This window comes from Sander vitreus, chromosome 21, assembly GCF_031162955.1.
Source record: "Sander vitreus isolate 19-12246 chromosome 21, sanVit1, whole genome shotgun sequence".
Taxonomy (NCBI): domain Eukaryota; kingdom Metazoa; phylum Chordata; class Actinopteri; order Perciformes; family Percidae; genus Sander; species Sander vitreus.
Genome location: NC_135875.1, coordinates 12,065,776 through 12,085,504, shown reverse-complemented (window position 1 = coordinate 12,085,504; position 19,729 = coordinate 12,065,776). Strand labels below are relative to the sequence as shown.

Genomic DNA, 19,729 nt, shown 5'->3' with positions numbered 1-19,729 from the left:
AAACTTAGATGAGTCAAATGTAAAGCTTTTTGTGAACCACAACCAGCAGATGCATCATTCACATGCTTTCAAAGGCTGTATAAGCCACACGTTGTAAGAAAATGACATCTGGTGGATGTAAATGGTACTGCAGCCATGGACACTAACTTACTTATTTAGCCATTATTCCATATATATATATATATATGTATATATAAATGACCTAGTACTGTACATAAACACAACTTTTTACTTGGTTGAAGGGCTATATATATATATATATATATATATATATATATATATATATATATATATATATATAGATATAAATGACCTAGTACTGTACATAAACACAACTTTTTACCTTGGTTGAAGGGCTCAGGATGTCACCAGAATTGTGTGCATAAATCAGATGTGCCTTTCCTCCGTAGTAGAGTAAAGAGGAGACCATCTGTAATGAGCAGCTGTAATCATTAAATTGTGAATGTAAAACAATTAGCCAATAGCAAAATTGGCGTTGCCACTCTGATACATTGGCTTGAGGCAATATAAACAATCTTTATTTAAGTCAATGTGGCTCCAGAGCCATTTACAGATTGTGAAATAACAGAAATTCCGTCAGGATTTGGCCAGATGCACAGAGACCAGATGTATGTTTAATGAGAAAAACCTTATACGTTTGTACAAATATTTAAATATGAGGCTATTATTAGGCCATGTTTCATTTTTTGAACACATTTTTGAGTTATTATTTGGTCATTTGTGGCATTATCAAAAGAAAAGAGACATTCTTTCTAGTAAATCCTGCAGACCATAGACTGTACATATTATTACTTATATTTACGGTCTATGGTTCAGACCTACCAAGGGGTGACACTCGTCCTTACAGCTTATGTTCACTAGTGGGCAGTGTATACTAATGCAAAGCTCATAAAGACTTGATTACAGTTAATGCTTACTTTATATTAAGCCTATCTCTTATTTGCATAGCGCAATAACACATCTTAATGCAGTGGTTCAGCCAATAAAAAAAATAAAATAAAAATAAAAGAATATTACACTGAGAAATAACACTTACATTCAGTTTTTCCAAAATCAAAAATGAATGTGCACTTGTTCATGATATTTGAATATTACACTCGCCTATATCCTATGCTATATTGAGTAAAAGAAACTTTAAACAGATACCTGAGTGAACAACCACATTCCAGCTGGTATAATATGTCGCATGTTTGATGCTGCAGATCTGCCCGCTACCAAAATAAAAGCTCCTCTAACTCACAGCTTTTGGATGCTGCACTTTTCCCGCCCACTACATTTAATTGTATGATAATGAGAGCTGCGGATGCGGGAGTAGGGGAGGGGGTGGTGTGACCACATTTGACTCTATTTGGAGTTGTGTCGATTGCTGATGTAAAAAGTTTTTTCTCGTTCTTCTCTGCTTACACTTCCAGCAGAGCTCGTTGGCAGGCTCCGTCCTTACAGAGAACCCGCACCAGGATGGGTGCTCTCCCGGCGCAAAGGATATTATGGACGTGTGTTTTGATCTTTACTGGAATAACAGCAGTTAACGGTAAAGTTTTCATTTTCTGCTCTGCCGCTGTCGTTTTCATGTTTTTGCCCGTGTAGCCAAGAATATATTACAGGGAGAAGACACGTGAGACAAGTTTTCATCTCTACTAAGAATTAGAAGAATTATGTATTAGAAACTTGCTTCTACCTGGACAGAATATGCCTGTCCTGGTAACATGTCCACTCTAAGGTGTCAGTGCTGTTTTTTGTTGTTTTTGTTCAGGATGCATCATGTGTGTAGAATAAATAGTTTTAATCATATATCCAACATCTGAAAACGTCTCTAGGTTTCATTGTCCCAAAATGTTATCATATGCAGGTTTAATTATCTAATTTTATTAAACAAACTCTGTATGTTTAACTTGTTCTCTCTGCTCCTAATCTTTTTACTGAGAAATATACAAAAACTCTGATGCCACATCCAAAAGTCAAGTTCCCTATATAATTATTATTGGTTTATTTTAAATAGACATGGTAATAAGTGGATTCACACAACTAGGTACAGCAGATAATAACCCCCATATAAGGTTAACGTTATAATCAAGTAATTGCTGTACATTTGGAAAAAATAACTCAGTTTTTGGTTACAGGTTCAAATGTCTGCACCTCCAGAGGGGCCAGCACATGCAAGCAATGTCTGGCTGTGCACCCCAGCTGTGCATGGTGCTTCCAGGAGGTGGGTTCCTTTTCCACTTCACTTCATTCAGGCAACAGGCTTTCTGCCAGCCGGGCTGGTGCAGGGTGGTACAGTCTGATCTCCTCATCAGCCATTTAATCTGGTTGACAAGATTTTTTTTTTTATACTGAGAACATTAAAAATAGGTTCCGATGAAATAAATGCCTTCTTAAAGTCAACTCATCTCTAAACACCTTGTACTATCCAAATTCTGTTTTTTTTTTCTTTTTTTAAATATGATTCTTGACACAGTGACTAAACTTGTGTGACTGCATGCGGATGTAGTCATATTTTCTGGTTCAAACTAATAAGCACAATGATTTAATACTGTAAAACTGGTGGTCAACTTACTCGACCTACTCAACTTCAACATGAGTACTCTGGTTTATTGCTGAGACTTCTTCATGTTCAGAAGCACTGGTTGAAGTATCAGATGGTGTTCAGCTGGGATGGATATTTTAATTTAAGGTGGAATTTGCCTTTAAGTCCGGAATTTGTTGGAGAGATGTTGGAGTGCTTCTTTATTCAATAAATATGGATTCGCACAGGAGTTTTTAATAGAAACATAATGTTGGACCATTTGAAGTTTAGCCTTCATATGAATCCAATATGCCCTTCTCTCTTAACACAGCTTTACTACAGATGGGGATTCTTTAAATAAACGATTTTTTGATTACATTTTTAACACATTAATTTACTTCCAAACCAGTGAGGAGGTTGCTGGAAACTGCTTTTCTGTATAACATGTAAAAAATGCCGCTTCTGCCAGGACTTTGGCCAGGGGGTTGCCAGTTCTTCTCGCTGTGATTTGAAGAGTAACCTGGTGGCAGCAGGCTGTGCTCTATCAGCTCTGGAGTCTCCAACCAGCAAACTGCAGGTGATCGAGGACCGGCCCCTCAGCAACAAGGCCGCGGGGGCCACACAAGACGTCACCCAGATAAATCCCCAGAAACTACACATCACCCTCAGGCCAGGTAGGGTTTACCATCTGAGTTTGTGTTTTTTACAACAGTGATGCAGTGTCTAATATACTAAAGGAGAGATATTTTGTTTTGATTTAGAGGGGAGTTACATACAACCGTTACTGTAGAAGTTACCAATAATATCTTGCAAATCTATTTAAAAAAATGGTGTTTCTGTATCACACTTACCAGATGATGCTAAGCGTTTCACAGTGAAAGTGCGTCAGGTAGAGGACTACCCTGTGGATCTCTACTACCTCATGGATCTCTCCTACTCCATGAACGATGACCTCTTCCGCCTGAGGACGCTGGGCAAAGGCCTGGCCGAGGCCATGAACCGCACCACAAGCAACCTCCGCATGGGCTTTGGGGCTTTTGTGGACAAGCCGCTCTCGCCCTACATGTACATCTCCCCCAAAGAAGCTGTTAAGAACCCCTGCTACAGGTAAAAGACAAGTTTAAAAAGTACTTCATACAGTATTTGCACCCTTGTGGATTGATGTTATGCTGTCCTCTTTCAGTGATTTCATCAACAGTGTATTATTCAACCATCTTGGACAACACAGTGGTCCTCCTTAAGTGTCCCTGTCTGTACACAAGTACCTAAACTGAATCCAGATCTCTCTGTAATGGAAAGTTTCTTTTAGTGGCTGCATTCGAGCAATGTTTTACATTCCTAATAAGCAGCCACCAGTGTTGATTTCAGTGGTTGTTTATGTCTGCATGTGGGAAGTAGCTTCATTATGCAGATGATGTCATTTTGTGAGGACACCTTTAAACACAGCGTTGCACAGTAAAAATGCATCGGGCTCAGAGTCACAGCACTTGTTAAAGGCTTACAGTTGCTTGGTCAGCTGCTCTGAATCAGCCGCAGGTAATCTGCCCGACAATGCAAACTGTCATAACCCCACCCAAAGCCTCCTCTGAGGTTGGTTTGGTGGTTTACGGTCTCTTGGGGTCATTTACTTTTCCGCTGTACACACAGTCTGCCGAGCTCCAGCCTTCAGGAATGTTTGGATAAAAGATAAGACAAGTGGAGAATTTTGGTCCAGTAGTGTACAATACAGAGAGAAAGAGGGGTCCACTGGCACTGCAGGAGAGCCATTTTAACCAAATGTTAATCTTTGGGAAACTAACAGCTGTTTGGAACAGAAAAATATACTGATGAACAGGAGAAATGACTCTAAAGTCTGTAGGGATGGCAACGTTGGTCTGCTGGTCGATCCACCGCTTTGGCACAGACAACTATTGAATGGATTGCCATGAAACAGATGTTCAGATGAATGAAGAAGCTGAACCCTGATCAGTTGATCTCTGTTTCATTGACAGCATTAACACCACCTGTCTGCCCCAGTTTGGCTACAAACACGTTCTGTCCCTGACGGAGGAGGTGGGCCGCTTCACAGAGGAAGTGAAGAAGCAGATGGTGTCCAGGAACCGCGATGCCCCGGAGGGAGGCTTCGATGCCATCATCCAGGCTGCTGTGTGCAAGGTGGAGAGACTCACTCACTGTCTCATGACTTTGTTTTACAGTCTTTGTCTCTTTTGTCACACTTGTACAATTATAAACATTTCAAGTTTTCCAAGAGAAGAATTAGATGATACAGTTAAAGTTAATCAGAAAGAGCTTTGCTACTTTAGATGAGGGTCCACTAAAAGTGTATTCCCTTATTCAAAAGCTGAATTTTTACGTGGTTTGATGGGAACTAGGAGCAGATCGGTTGGCGCCCTGGTGCATCCCACCTGCTGATCTTCACCTCGGACGCTAAGACTCACGTGGCTCTGGATGGTCGTCTGGCTGGAATCGTGCAGCCAAACGATGGGCAGTGCCACCTCAACTCTGACAAAATGTACAGCATGTCTACCACCATGGTTAGTGTATATTTAGTGTGTGTTTGGTGCGCAGACAGTAAACAGAAACAGTATGATAAAGAAACAATGAAAGACTTTGTTTAAATAAGTGTATGAAAAGAAACATGTCACTGTTCATGTCCGCATGTGCTAACCACACCGTCTGGTTTGGCCTCACAGGATTACCCATCTCTAGCTCTGATCACAGAGAAGATGTCGGAGAACAACATTAATCTCATTTTTGCTGTCACCAATCCTGTGGTTCCTCTGTACCAGGTCAGGAGCTCTGCAGTTCACACTCAGCACATCCAGCATTTTACTCTGTTCAAGTTCTGTTCAAAAGCGTAAATTAAGCATTGTTTTTCAAACTGAAACTGAGAGGATGACAAATCCCACTCGGTAATCATCTCATCTTGAACACACTGTAGCTAAAGTCCTCCAAACCTCAATGGTTTTAGACTGAGATTCTTGGATCCTGCTTTGGAAGAATGGAAACTCAAAATGAATCACTAATACACACAACGAGATACATACTCAGTTTTCACCAAACTGGAAACACTGTTGCAACTAACTGTTAAAGGGAAACTGTTCATAAAGGAAACCAGGTCAAGAATGTAACAACATTGGGATGGCATGAGGTTAGAGTGTGATAAACTTCTGCTTCATTAGGGTGTTTTCACACAACCATTTGTGGGCGATATGAGTTTACAGGTTTGGTGCAAATCTCACAACTATCGTCATTAGTTATTATTATTAGTTTCCTGACTATGTAGGATGACAACAGTCTTCCAGTCTGTCTGTCGCTCTGTCTTGTAGAACTATAGTGAGCTGATTCCTGGCACCACAGTAGGAACGCTGTCCAACGACTCGGGCAATGTTATTCAGCTCATACTGAAGGCGTACGCTGTAAGTCTTACACACACACACACACACACACACACACACACACACACACACACAAACCAGCCTTAGACTAGATGGTGTTTCAGGGGATGACATGTGTTTGCTGACACACACCCACAGTGTCTGAGTCATACACGGTCAGGACAAAGTCTTGGTAGAAGTTCCACAGTGGCTGATGTGTGAAGCTGACCAAATGTGTGAGACTCCTGCTGTTTCATTGTTCATGTTTTATTTGGTTTATTATACAGAGAACAGGTGAATTAGCTGAAAAAATAATTTTAGCTTTTTTTAGCTGGCTGTGACTTTGTAATGTGTGTACCGATGTACATACAAGCTTGTTTGTCAATGTGTGCACTGTACATCCAAATTAATGTAAAGGCTTGCATTTAATTAGAGCAGTACGTTACCGTTTTTTATGATCGCTATGACACTTTTTTCAATACCTTTAACAACTTTCCTAAACTCTTAACGCACCAACACACCTACAACACATGATTGGCAAAACAGTTAATTTCATGCTCAAAATCACACATTGAAAACTAAACTCCAACACTGATTTTCAAAATACAATAATTCACTAACACAATACACTATGTCCACCAAAACAATGCAAACATGTCTCAAAATCAAATAATTCTTCCTAAACACTAACACATGTTCTCTTCCAACAGGAACATTTAGTCAATCATAGAACAACATCATACAAAACACTAACATCACATGGAATTACAGAAACTGCATTATTTTATATGTGTCAGGTCTGCCCTTATACAACAGACAATAGTGATTGTATTGATCATAGATTGTGTTTTGCACTGCAGTTTCTCTTGAAGCCTCTCTACATTTTTCAGCAGAACATCTGTCTGTGTAGGCTATACATTTAACACATTTCTTGTTGCTTTGACACAAAATGCATACAGTTAACACAAATGTAAAATGCTTGAACTTCTTTTACACACAAGCTCAACCAAGACCAAAACAATGGATCTTTACTGACCAATTTGCAAATGCTTTCACACTGTATGTCAGAACAGATAACATCAAGTTCTAACCTAACTATAGGCTAAAGTGAAAGTGAACAGCTGTTTACAAATAAACACAAATATACCCCCTCCATTTTATTCCATTGCTACTGAGAAACAGCTGATTGAAGCTATGCAAATAGATCAATCACAGCTGATTCCCATCTAGGAAACACACTCAGGTGATTGTCTTTCAATCGCATGACCATATGTTACTGTAGTACATACAGTAAAAGAGGACCTATTTGGGCTGATTTTTGTGTGGAAAAGGAACAATAAAGATGAACACAAACAAAGTAAGAAAAATTGCTGCACAAGTGAGAGGGAGACGAGTACCAGGACAATTCTGTCTCTGTCTTCTTTTTTTCATACAGTAAACCGTACATTCTATAAAGCTACTCTGAGATGGGTCATTCATTGAATTTCTGCAGCAAAAGAAACAAAATGCATGCATTTACTAAACCCAACAAACCAAAAATGTAGAGAGGCTTCAAGAGAAACACAATCTATGATCGATACAACAACTATTGTCTGTTGTATAAGGGCAGACCTGACACATATAAAATAATGCAGTTTCTGTAATTCCATGGGATGTTAGTGTTTTGCATTTTATTGTTCTATGATTGACTAAATGTTCCTGTTGGGAGAGAACATGTGTTAGTGTTTTGGAAAAATTATTTGATTTTGAGACATGTTTGCATTGTTTTAGTAGACATAGTATATTGTGTTAGTGAATTATTGTATTTTGAAAATCAGTGTTAGAGTTTAGTTTTCAATGTGTGATTTTGAGCATGAAATTAACTGTTTTGTCAATCGTGTGTTGTAGGTGTGTTGGTGCGTTAAGAGTTTAGGAAAGTTGTTAAAAGTATTGAAAAAAATTGTCATAGCGATCATGAAAAACTGTATTCACACAGATTGGGAGACGGAAATGATTTGTATTGGCTTGTAAAAAAAAAACAGTCAGCAATGTGGCAGATCAGATATGATTTTACTGAGCATGGGATTTGGCTCGGCACAACCTAATTTAAAAACTACCATGCAGTTTGTTTCATGGCACAAGGCTATGCACTCATCCTTTCATGTGTATGTGTTTACTGCTGTTTTCTTTCAATGGTGTCGCCAGAAAATCCGTTCCAAGGTGGAGCTGGAGCTTCAAGGCGTCCCAGAGGAGCTGTCTCTGTCCTTCAATGCCACTTGTCTGAATGGAGAGCTTATCCCTGGCCTCAAATCCTGCTCTGGACTCAAGATAGGAGACACGGTCAGTCCATGTCCACCTTTTTGTTTGGCTGTGACCCCTTAAAATGAAGTAATGTCTACTTTTAACCAAATATTGATTTACCTTCATGGATGGTTTCTTTGAAAATAGATATAAAAAATTTGAAGAAATTATCATTTATGCCCCTATTATATTTGTCCAAGGACCCCAAACCAGTCACCACACAGTTGTATCTATTGTTACGATATTTCTAGAAATTATGTCAACATTCTGCAACTGGATATGGCAGATTGCTGCACATGTAGAAAGAAAATGAAACTTAATTTTGTAAAATTCCCTAAAAAAATGGTTTGTATAAGAAAATAGGTGCAAAAATGGGCATCCCATTGAGCAGATGCAGTGCTTGTTTTAAGAAAAAATAGTTTTAAGGATGCAATAGGCTAAATAAACGTTGGGAAGACCAAGGTCATGAGGCTCAACACCAAAACCCACCAACCTATTACAATCGAGGAGCAATCCCTGGAAGATGTGGTCGAGTTTGTATACCTGGGAAGCAACATCAGCACAGATGGAAGAGCTAATAAAGATGTCGAGCTGCGCATCAGCAAAGCAAGACATGCCTTTAGAACACTCTGACCTGTTTGGCTCTCTTCCCAGCTCTCTAGCAACACCAAAATCAGAATCTTCAATACAAACATAAAATCTGTCCTTCTATATGGCTGGAAAACCTGGAAAACCACCAAATCAACCATCGATAAACTACTCCGTAGTGTTCATTAACAACTGTCTCAGATACATACTGAGGATTTGGTGGCCCAACAAGATATCAAATGTAGACCTGTGGAGACGCATGAACCAGGAGCAAATCCACATAGAAATCAAATCCAGAAAGAGGGGATGGATCGGTCATACACTTAGGAAGGATCCGAGGAACATAACAAGACAAGCTCTGGATAATCCCCAAGGCAAGAGGAAGGTAGGGAAACCTAAATCCAACTGGAGGCGGTCCACGCTTGATGAACTGACCAAGATGGGGATCTCCTGGCAAGAAGTAGGGACAGGTGTTGCGAATTAGCCATGGCTATAAACACTGTGATACAGGCATTGGATTGTTCTTTGTGTAATAATCTATGCTTTTTGTATCTGTCCCTATTCAAATAAACAGAAATAAAATAAAAAGTAAAGACCTTAGCGCAGAGGAGAGTGAGGTGGAGGCCCTATGCTCCCAAGGGGGCCAAGATGATTAAATGAAAAAATGAATAGGCTAAATGGGCATTTACACAGTATGAAATTATATTATTGACTCTTGTGCCAACTTTTTCACCCCCAACCAACATGTCCTAACTCTAGTGGCCATAATCATACAGTTGCAAAAATAACATTAGTTAGTTCCATATAGTATTTTCACCTTCTTTTTGGTCTCTTTCCATTTCCCTTCTGGCTGCTATCTATATGTCTTTAAAGTTAGAATTCCCCCAGTTCCTCGTGGTGTCAAAAAGCAGATGATGGGAAAAAAGAGCACATTCAGCACTGTCTCTGAGTTTGTCTTTTTTAGTTGATGTTTTCTTGTTTTTCCATTCTTCTTTTGACAGCTCCATTTAAAACAAACCGTCTGCTTAAACAGTTCTCTTCGTTCGTTTTTTGTTGTTGCATTTTTTCTTTATCACAGCTTCTTTGGCTCTTTCCTTGCTCTCTCCTCACTCCAGGTAACATTTTTGGCCTCCACATTTCTTTCTCTCTGCCTCAAACCCTCTTGTTTTCGCCATATATGGCTGTCTCTCCAGATGTTGTAACTGCCCACTTTTGGACATTTACCAGATTTGGATGCAGCGCTGAATGAACAATTACTTTGACTGAATACATATGGAGGCATTCCCTGTGTCAGGTCTTTGTGCTGTTTCCACCGAATGCTCACAATTTCAGTGTGAGGCTATTAAATACGTAAACATTAACTGAACCATTAAAGTGCTGTTACATATTATGTAATCTACACCAGGGTGATACAGTATGATCGGTTTCACAAAGTGTGGATGCAGAATCTCTTTTCCAATAAAAAAAACATTTAAAAAAGGTAAGGCTCAAAACCAGTTTGAACCAAAAACTTCTTTCGCCCCCAAAATGTTACGATTTCAATTCCCTCCTCTCATCCAGGTCTCTTTCAGCGTGGAGGCCAGAGCTCGAGGTTGCCCCAAACAGAAGAAGAAAACTTTCATCATTAAGCCTGTGGGCTTCAAGGACTCCCTCTCCATCACTGTCAACTTCGAGTGTGACTGCAAGTGCCAGACCAAGGCCCAGCCCAATAGCCCCAAATGTAACCAAGGCAACGGCACATATGAGTGTGGCATTTGCCTGTGCCACCCGGGTCGCTTAGGGCCGCACTGCGAGTGTGCAGAGGGTGACTATAACCCCACAGAGCAGGACCGCTGCAGCGGACCTGCAGGCTCTGGAGGACCTCAGTCTGCCATCTGCAGCGGCCGTGGGGACTGTGTGTGTGGCCAGTGTGTGTGCCACAGCAGTGACTTCGGAAAAGTCTGGGGAAAGCTGTGTGAATGTGATGACTTCAACTGCCTGCGCTACAAAGGGGAACTGTGCTCAGGTAAGATCTTATGACCTTCTTCTTCTTTTGTAATTCATTTACCTGAGCTGATAGGGCTGAAAGTATTAGATAATTAGTCAGTTGACAGGAATTTAATCGACAACTATAGGGCTGCAACTAATGATTGTTTTCATTATTGATTCATCTGCCTTTTTCATTATTTTCTGATGCAAAACGTGTGATGAAACTTTAAATAGTGCAACACTTTGGGAAATGTGCTTCTTCGTATCCTTCAGCCGGCTAGCTTAGCTTAGCATTAAGGGGTTAAAGGGCTAGCCTGGCTCTGTCCAAAGGTAACAAAATCTGCCTATCAACACCACTAAAACTCACTAATTAACACGCCATATATTGTTTGTTTTATCCGCACAAATAAAAACAAATGTTTTTTTAGGGGAGGTGATGTGCCGGTCTATGTTTTGGCCAGGTGCAGTGACTTTGTGGTAGTTCCACACAAAGCTGTTTTCCCAGTTCCAGTTTTTTACGCTAAAATAAGATAAGCTAAGCTAAGCTAAGCTAACCAGTTGCTTGTTGTATATCAAAATATTTAACACACAGACATGAGGGTCGTATTGATCTTCTCATCTGACTCTTTGAACAAAAACGTGTTTCCCCAAAAACTATTCCTTTAACATTATTTTGACAACACACACCATGCCATATTGGTACAATTGAAAGGTGAAGAAGGCTAAAATGCCCCACTGACTGTCATGAACATCTGTGTCTGTGGTAGAGTTTCAGAGAATGTGTGTACCTTTGCCGTCGGGGTTGGCAGTCCCCCTTTATCACATGACTTGCCACCCACCTCATCTGGGAAGAATTACACACAATAACAACTCTCCCTTCTGCCCAGGACATGGGGTCCATTCACAATAAACATAGGTGTGGTGTGTGCACCGTGTGTGAGTGTAAGCTCAGGTTGTATGTTTTTGTCAGCCAGGCCAAGCTTTTGTATCACAGAGTTCAACAGGATTCATGCACAAAGGAACCTTTTTCAAGTATAACGGTAGCTCTCTCCGGTCAGAGGGCACTCTCACTTTTCTGAAAGTTTCTTCCGTTGCGGTTGAGATTATAATTATTTTTTTTAAGATCAATTTTTTATTGGTTTTATATTTTTAAACATACAGAACAGACAAACACAATTGAACAAGAACAACAACCCTCTCCCACCCTCTGCGGTCTCGAGGAAAACAAAAACATAAAAATAAACAAAAACAGAAATCACACCTTGCCTAGTCACTCTCCTCTAATTCTTGTGATGCTGAGGTCATTAGGACTGATACTTGTGCTGCTGCGTTTTTCCATAGGTCTATAGTTGATGATTTGGCTTTGTTAATCCTTACTATAGAGAGCTCCAGCATAACTATGTCTAGAAAATACGCCAACCACTGTTTTATACTTTTTTTTTATTACTGTTTTTCTTGGTCGCGGTTGATCTGGCTAGCCAAATTTTCTACTGTCTCCCAAGTAGGTGTAATTTAGAGTTATCATTAAGTAACAAAACAATCGGGTCAGTAGGAATTCGACATCCTATCACATCAGATATTATTGATGTTGTTTTATTCCATTGCAGTTGAGATTTTTAGACAGTTGGAATGAGTTTGTGTTTGGTAATTGTTAAGAGCTTTAACTCGCTGCCTCATGATCCTTCTCCTCATGTTTTAAAAGAGACAGTATGTCATCAAGTCACAACACATGATGTTATCCTGAGTATGTAATTGTAATTGAGATCTTATGAGTGACTTTTCAGTCTGGGATTAGCTGTGTAAAGTAGGCGTTAGACCATACTTAACAATGCTGTCAGTCTTTTTCTAATAGTAGTTAATTTGCTTTCATTGCTGACAGTTAGAGGTTTTATGTTTATTGCAAATAATTCCACCAATAATGTTTGGCTCACCACTCAGGGATAGTCCAACATTTTGGTAAATGTGCATTTTTGATTTCTTATTGAGTTTAAGATGAGAAGATTTGCTCACCTGTCTGTCAGTTAAAGATGATGATACTGGGAGCAGTTGGTTAGCTAATCTTAGCATAAAGACTGGAAACAGCGGGAAACCGCTCCGGTTGTATAGACAAACCTAACTGTTAGTTAGTGAGCTTTAGAGGTGCTGGCAAGCAGATTTTGTTACCTTTTGTACAGAGCCCGACTAGTAAAGTTGGCAGGATTAAAATGGCAGAGGACAACAGGAGGAGTCAAAATGTACAAGCCTCTCTCACAAGTGCTCTTCTCCATTGAAGCAATTCCTATTAGTTACATATGAGTAGGTAAAACACATGAACTGGTATTGAGATTGGTCAGGGGATATTTTATTTAAGCATTGTTAATTGCATACGTTTTGGCACAGACTGCCTCAAGCTTCATCACATCATAAGATCTCATATATCACTCAACCACCCCCTCTGCTGCTCTCACACATAAATGTTTTTGCTGTATTCCCAAAAGCCCATATATTAACATGAAAATACCTTTCTGCTTACTCATTGGCTGGTGTGGTGTAATAAGGCTAAAAATAAACCCATGTTTGGTAAGAAAAGGGCCAAGTCAGAGAGAACTGTGTGTGTGTACAACATGGTCTGCTGTTGTCTTGAAATACCTTTTTCAGTATGAGCACCATAGTCTTTGTTCTTCCCCACACAGAATGGTCTAATTAAAAGCCAGCCGTCATGTGGTCAAGTGGTAGTGGCAGTTTGCTTATGGCTCATCCTTTATTGAGTCAGATGGTTCCAAGCAGCTTCCTGTCTCATTGTTTATCTGAGGATTGTTTTGCAATGATAGGCCACAATGTTTTCTGCATTGTCAGAAAACATTGACTCTCTTACACGCACACATCACACAGATACATGGAAAAACAACAAACCAATGCACAGAAATTCACTCTCACACACACACACACACACACACACACACACACACACACACACACACACACACTGAATCATGTAGCCAAAAATAAAAGCCTTCCAGACACCACAGGCACACAATGAAATGTGTTTTCGGCCTTAAACAGTTGCAACAATATGACTTACAACTTCTGCCTTCCAGTGTTTGGTATCAAAATGTACCAGCTCCAGACTGTCCTCCTCTCCTTTATTGTTCATTTGCTTCCTCTTTCACTATTTTACTATCACCCTTCAGTGTGTGGAAATGGAAGTTATAACAGTAAACAATGTTATAGTCTTTTCCTTTCTTCCCTTCCAGGCCATGGCGTCTGTAACTGTGGTTTCTGCCAGTGCGCACCAGACTGGCAGGGTGAGAACTGTAACTGCTCCAGACGTACTGACACCTGCATGTCCAACCTGGGCTTGTTGTGCAGCGGAAGGGGCCAATGTGTGTGTGGGGCCTGTGAGTGCACCCAGCCTGGGGCCTACGGAGCCACATGTGACAAGTGCCCCACCTGCCCTGACGCCTGCACTATGAAGAAGTGAGTCTGCAAACTGAGTTGTCATATTCAGTGTCCAGACAGCTATTGGAAATGAGTTGATGGCCTTATGTATGTTTTTCTTTTAAAAGGGAGTGTGTGGAGTGTAAGCATTTCAAGAGGGGAAAGCTGTTTGAGGACAACACCTGCTCTCGAATCTGCAAGGATGAGATTATGCTTGTGGATGAAATAGGTGAGACACCCAACTGACCAAAACGAACTGCATTATTAATGGTTTATAAAATGGTTTTACTAATGCTTTATAGATCCATGAGAAGTCATTAATGAGAACCAGTTTTGGGTTGCCAGGTTGCCAAAAATACTTTTGGCTCTTTGATTCTTCTTGAATGGTAATAAGGTAATATTGTGGTTGTAAAATGTGGTAAACCATTGCAATAAACAATCATGTCTGCCATTACAAACGGTTTTACGTTTTTCATAAGTTATTAAGTTGATAATAAATGGATTAAGGTCCAGATGCTCTGCAAACCTTTGCCAGAAGGTGAGAAGTAAGTCATAATTTATCGAAGGGACCTTCCTGATAAATTTAAAGAAATCCAGTGTAACTTTTGCAGAACAGCAGCAACTGTGGCAATTATGGGACAATGCTTAATGCTAATGCATAGCCTAACAGAAGCATGACAAGAGAAGTCAAAAAGTCAGCGAACTGACTCAGTAATGTCAGTTACGTAGCAATATCCACCTAATCTTTGCTAACGTTAGCTAACTTTAGTCACCATTAGCTACTGTTCATACCAGACCAGGTAAGACTTTAGATGCGTGAACAGAATTAAGCAACGGTCCGTTTTTTTCAGTACAGTTTTCATTTGTAAGAGGAAGAATGTGTGATTATTTCACAGACATCACATAGTCTCTTGGTTTAAAGGTCGCGAAAAAGTCAAAAAAACAGTCAGAGAGGTTTTATAACTGATCTATGAAGTGAATTATTTATTAACCATTGATAAACCTATTTGTTACAACTTCTAAACCCTTTATAGGGCACCTTATTCGAAAGTGAATGGTCATCACCTAGAACTGCCTCTGAAATGATAATAAAATATGTGAAAAAAATGTGTGAATTCCAAAGTGTGTTTATAAAGTTTATTTCCCCCTGGAATTCAAGACAATCTTTTATAGAATTACAAAACTCTTTTTTGTCTTGACTAACCAGATTAACCATTTTGTCTTAATGTTTCATGCAGTGCTCCATGATACAAATGCTGTGAACTGCACTTACAAAGATGAAGATGATTGTGTGGAGCGTTTCCAGTACTATGAGGACGCCAGTGGAAAGTCCATCTTGTTTGTTGTCAAAGAGCCAGGTAAGAGAGAAACATCCTACATGCATACCTGACCTAACACGCATGATTAAAGCTGCGCTAATCAATATATATTAAAAAAAATAATGGATCTAATAAGTAAGTGTAATGTCAGAGTGGTCGTTCTTTGTGATTAACCCACAGAAAATAAGTACCAAAAAAGCTCTGATAAACCTGAACAACACCAAATGGCAAACAGAACACAGTGGAGCATTCAGCAGACAAAGAGTCATGTAGTATTTGCCCTCAACACCAAACCAAACGCTAAAATGAGAAAATATTATATTTTATAAATATATATTGGACCATTTGTTTGGTAGCTAGAAACAAAACAAATAAATGCTAATGCGGCTCTGTGTCCACTGGATGTGTAATCAGGCAATTGTTTGCTAATACGTTAGCTGGAATAATTTTATACAAATATAATGTGGCAGGTTGTTCGCTGCCCCCCAAATGGCCAACAAATAATACTGCTTTAAGGACAGTAAAAGTATAAATATGATAAAGATTTTATGTGGAAAGAGATGAGGGAAGCCACAATGACAGATGAACAGTTAACAAGGATGACATTTACAACCACAAATGCATAATCATTTAGCCAAACAAGCAAAACTTCCTTGCCTTGGGAAATCAGTGGGTTTTTTCTTCACCCAAGTACAAGTTGTCACTTCCCTTCATCTGCTTGTTAAGTGGCCAAATAGAAAGAGTGTAGGGTGGTAAAACAGCCTTTAATGACCACCAGTGCCCGCAGAGAAAGTCTGCCCCTGGATCTGCCTTTAATGAATGTGTGTGTTTAATTTAGGCGCAACTGGGTAGCAGAGAAGTACACCAAAATGTGCCTTGAACACAGTGCACCCCGCTGTGTCAAAGAGGGTCATAAACAGCCGCCCAGCTCCTCTTGGAACCCGCTGACTCTACATATCCTTCAGAGGAAAGCATGAGAGGGAGAGAGCGGAGACTAAGTAAGCAAAAGAAAGGGATAGAAAACTTTTTTTAAAGGAAACATAAAGCTGTGTTACACAGGAGAAGGAGGAGAGAGAAGGGGATGATGGGAAACAGACACCCTTCAAAGTTGACGAAGCAGTTTTATAATTTAGAAGAAGTTAATGTTACAGATATAATCTTGTAGCACCATCCTGACTTGATATGTATACAAGCCCTAATGGAGGCAGCTATAGGGATCAAAAGGGCCAGTTGAAGAGCAGGATATAGAGGAAACTAAGAATGAGGAGAGAGGAAGAGGAGTGAAGCTTTGATGTCCGCTGTAAAAGTTCACCCTGGTTGCCCCACAACGTTACCCAACACTACTATGTACATACGTATGTGCTATAGGGTTCATACACAGACTAATGTTTAGATATACAGACATACAGCCTGGCAAAAAAAACAAGTACACTCACATATGGACCAGATGGCTCTTATCACTGGTGGCTAGAAGTGTAAAGGTAAGACATTTTTGCCAATAATGAGGAAACAGAATTGTTGCCAGACTTCAGTTAATGCTTCCTGTGACCTTTAACACACATAGAAATAACTCTAAGATGAATATTCATTACTAAATATTTAACAATCAAAATGATGCTATGATGAATATTTTCAATATTAACAACAGATCAGAAGACTACTTTGTATGTGAAAGAGGTCACTTGTAGTGAAGAAGCCACAGAGAATTATCACCCAGCATTATCTCAGCTCTACAGAGCTTAATAGCAACTGTCAGCTAATTGTTTTGGTTTTCCGGCCCACAACTTAAGTGTTTTGGCTCACTCTCGCTCTAGTGTCTTTTTCTGCCACAACAGGCAGCAGGCACCTGATTTTTCCCTAAAGAGTTATTGGGTTCCAGAAACAGAGCTAAAGGGAGAGTAAATATTGGACTCACATTCATCAGGTGGCCAGAAAGATAACTCCCAATGGGAACTGTTTGCTAACAAGTTTGCAATATCAACTTATATGTGAGTCTTCTGTTTACAGCTTGTTATTCAGAAGGTTTTATTTATAAAGAGCCTAATAATCTGTTAATCTGCTTCTTTAGGACTGTGTGGATCAGATCTAATTGACAGTAGTCTAGCAACATTAGCAAATTAGCATCATGTCATCACATTTTGATTGAAGTATTGCTAAGTTATGTGTGACAACTGAGTCCCGCCCATTTCATACCAGAAGAAATTATCCAAATTGCTCATAGTAAGATGCTGAATGAGAAAATACATTTCCAGGGCCTTTAAAGGACCGTTTATAACCTTGACCTTTATTCTCCTAGCCTCATAAGCCAGCCAATTTCCCTGTATATATTTTTGTGACAAGATTTCAGTTCAGAAAACATCTGCTGAGAATCAATTAAGCCTGCAAACTAGGATCTATACCAATCAGTGAACTAAAGAGTGTTGAGATTACAAACGACTATTTAAACTAGATGTTGTAGAGATAAAATGAAGAATGATTCAAGTCATGTCTTATTCCAGTCTGGTGTAGGAAGGCTTCATGTTAAAGTAAGTATTGTCAGTCATCTATTGTACAGCCTTCTTGAAACGCTACAAATCAAATTCCTATTTAGTTTTGCCAGACCACAATGAGGGGAGGGAGATTTGTGGGCTGGCTGTGCGAGGTTACTATTTTCCACTTCAGCCCATCCTCCTCTCTGCTCTTTGGTATTTAAAAGTCCCATTGCGTTTTGCTCGCTACTGCTATGCTGCCCCTGTTCTCTTGCATCACTTCACAGATCTAATAACCTTAAGAAAGCACCTCTTAGTCATGCTAGAACACACAACAACACACACACCAATGGCGTTTGTTCTATATGCCTACCAGCATGACAGGTGTCAATATGACCATTCTCAGGAATTCATAAGCACACTTTGGAATCTGAAAAGTTGTAGCATTTAACAGAAGAGTGAGTTGCAGTTAGATCAAATCCATGTGGAGACAGAGAGGAAACAACATTATGAAATCAGACTTCTTCTGGCCTGGCTTATCGTCTTCTGTGTGTCCACTTTGATCATACCTTTATCTCTTCCTCCTTCCATCCAGACTGTCCCAAGGGTCCAGACATTTTGGTGGTGCTTCTGTCGGTGGCAGGAGCCATCTTGTTCCTCGGCTTGGCGGCTCTGCTTATCTGGAAACTTCTGGTCACTATTCACGACAGACGGGAGTTCGCCAAATTTGAGGAAGAACGCGCTCATGCCAAGTGGGACACGGTCAGTGAATTTAGACAAGCAGCATGTGTGTGTAAATGCTCTGTTGAGCTGTTTGCTCAACACTAAGATAGAAATCAAGGTACAGTCTATGTTCATTCAGATTTAAATGCCACTTTTTTTGGACTCGTTTTTTAAAACACAGCATGGCACACATACACGATCATGCCTGCACCTTCACACACTCACACACTGAAGGCCACACACGCTGTCTCTCGCACTCGTTTTCTGAAGATGTTTTTTATTATTTTTGTGGCGTGCTGTTACTCCCAGCTGAACAAAAGGCAGTTGACGGAAGGGCTGGGTTTAAATGATCTAACACTAATTAGCCTTTACTGGTAATAGGCCTTTTGTGTCCTCAAAAACAAATGTGTGTGTGTGTGTGTGTGTGTGTGTGTGTGTGTGTGTGTGTGTGTGTGTGTGTGTGTGTGTGTGTGTGTGTGTGTGTGTGTGTGTCAAGGATGGATTTAAGATAATGAAATTTGCTATTTTAACTAGTATTAACCAGTGCCTTTTTTAGGATTTTCTAAAATCTTGAACCACAAGAAGAAAAGCATCTCTTATTTATTTTGTGTCTGTGAAACTCGCCTTAACATATGTCTCTTTATGTGTATTGTAACAGGGACACAATCCTCTCTACAAAGGAGCCACATCTACCTTCACGAACATCACATACAGAGGAAAAGACTGATGCTACTGAACTGAACAAGCATGAAGAATAATGGACGTTTACTGTCCTTTTTGGGAAGGCACCGAATCATGTGCAGGCCTCTACTGTCACAAGACAATAAATAATAATTATTGTGTTTGTAAATATGTAGAAATGATTCTGAGGACACATTTTTATCAGGGATTTGTCATAAACACCTATACTACACTAATAAATTAGATATTGCTTTGATTTTGTGTGGTTGACAAAGAACTCATGTTGTGCATATTTACCCAAATCACAAAAAAAACATATTTAGGTATCTACCCCTACCCATAGTATCCACCCATGTACAGGATATACTTTTTATTTTATTT

At 39.8% G+C, this 19,729-nt stretch overlaps 1 protein-coding gene across 2 annotated transcripts; it reads left to right on the top strand.

Moving 5' to 3' along the window:
• The first annotated feature begins 1,350 nt into the window (after positions 1-1,350).
• On the top strand, positions 1,351-19,604 carry itgb3b (integrin beta 3b). Of its 2 annotated transcripts, XM_078279359.1 has the most exons (15): positions 1,370-1,552; positions 2,142-2,227; positions 2,997-3,201; positions 3,382-3,634; positions 4,519-4,681; positions 4,900-5,061; positions 5,221-5,316; positions 5,857-5,946; positions 8,089-8,223; positions 10,333-10,777; positions 13,974-14,196; positions 14,286-14,386; positions 15,396-15,515; positions 18,540-18,706; positions 19,326-19,604. In XM_078279359.1, exons 1-15 carry the CDS (start codon positions 1,480-1,482, stop codon positions 19,392-19,394), a joined length of 2,388 nt encoding a protein of 795 aa, XP_078135485.1. In that variant the 5' UTR covers positions 1,370-1,479; the 3' UTR covers positions 19,395-19,604. The 2 variants fall into 2 exon arrangements, with proteins under 2 accessions (XP_078135484.1, XP_078135485.1); XM_078279358.1 differs by lacking the exons at positions 18,540-18,706; positions 19,326-19,604 and adding an exon at positions 16,315-16,440 and having other exon boundaries at positions 1,351-1,552.
• The last annotated feature ends 125 nt before the right edge of the window (positions 19,605-19,729 follow it).

Excerpts from the sequence above, each read along its gene's own strand:
- itgb3b (XM_078279359.1), top strand. The coding sequence starts at position 1,480 with ATGGGTGCTCTCCCGGCGCAAAGGATATTATGGACGTGTGTTTTGATC. Across the intron at positions 4,682-4,899 it reads TCCAGGCTGCTGTGTGCAAG|GAGCAGATCGGTTGGCGCCC; the intron begins GTGGAGAGACTC and ends GATGGGAACTAG. Across the intron at positions 5,062-5,220 it reads ACAGCATGTCTACCACCATG|GATTACCCATCTCTAGCTCT; the intron begins GTTAGTGTATAT and ends TTGGCCTCACAG.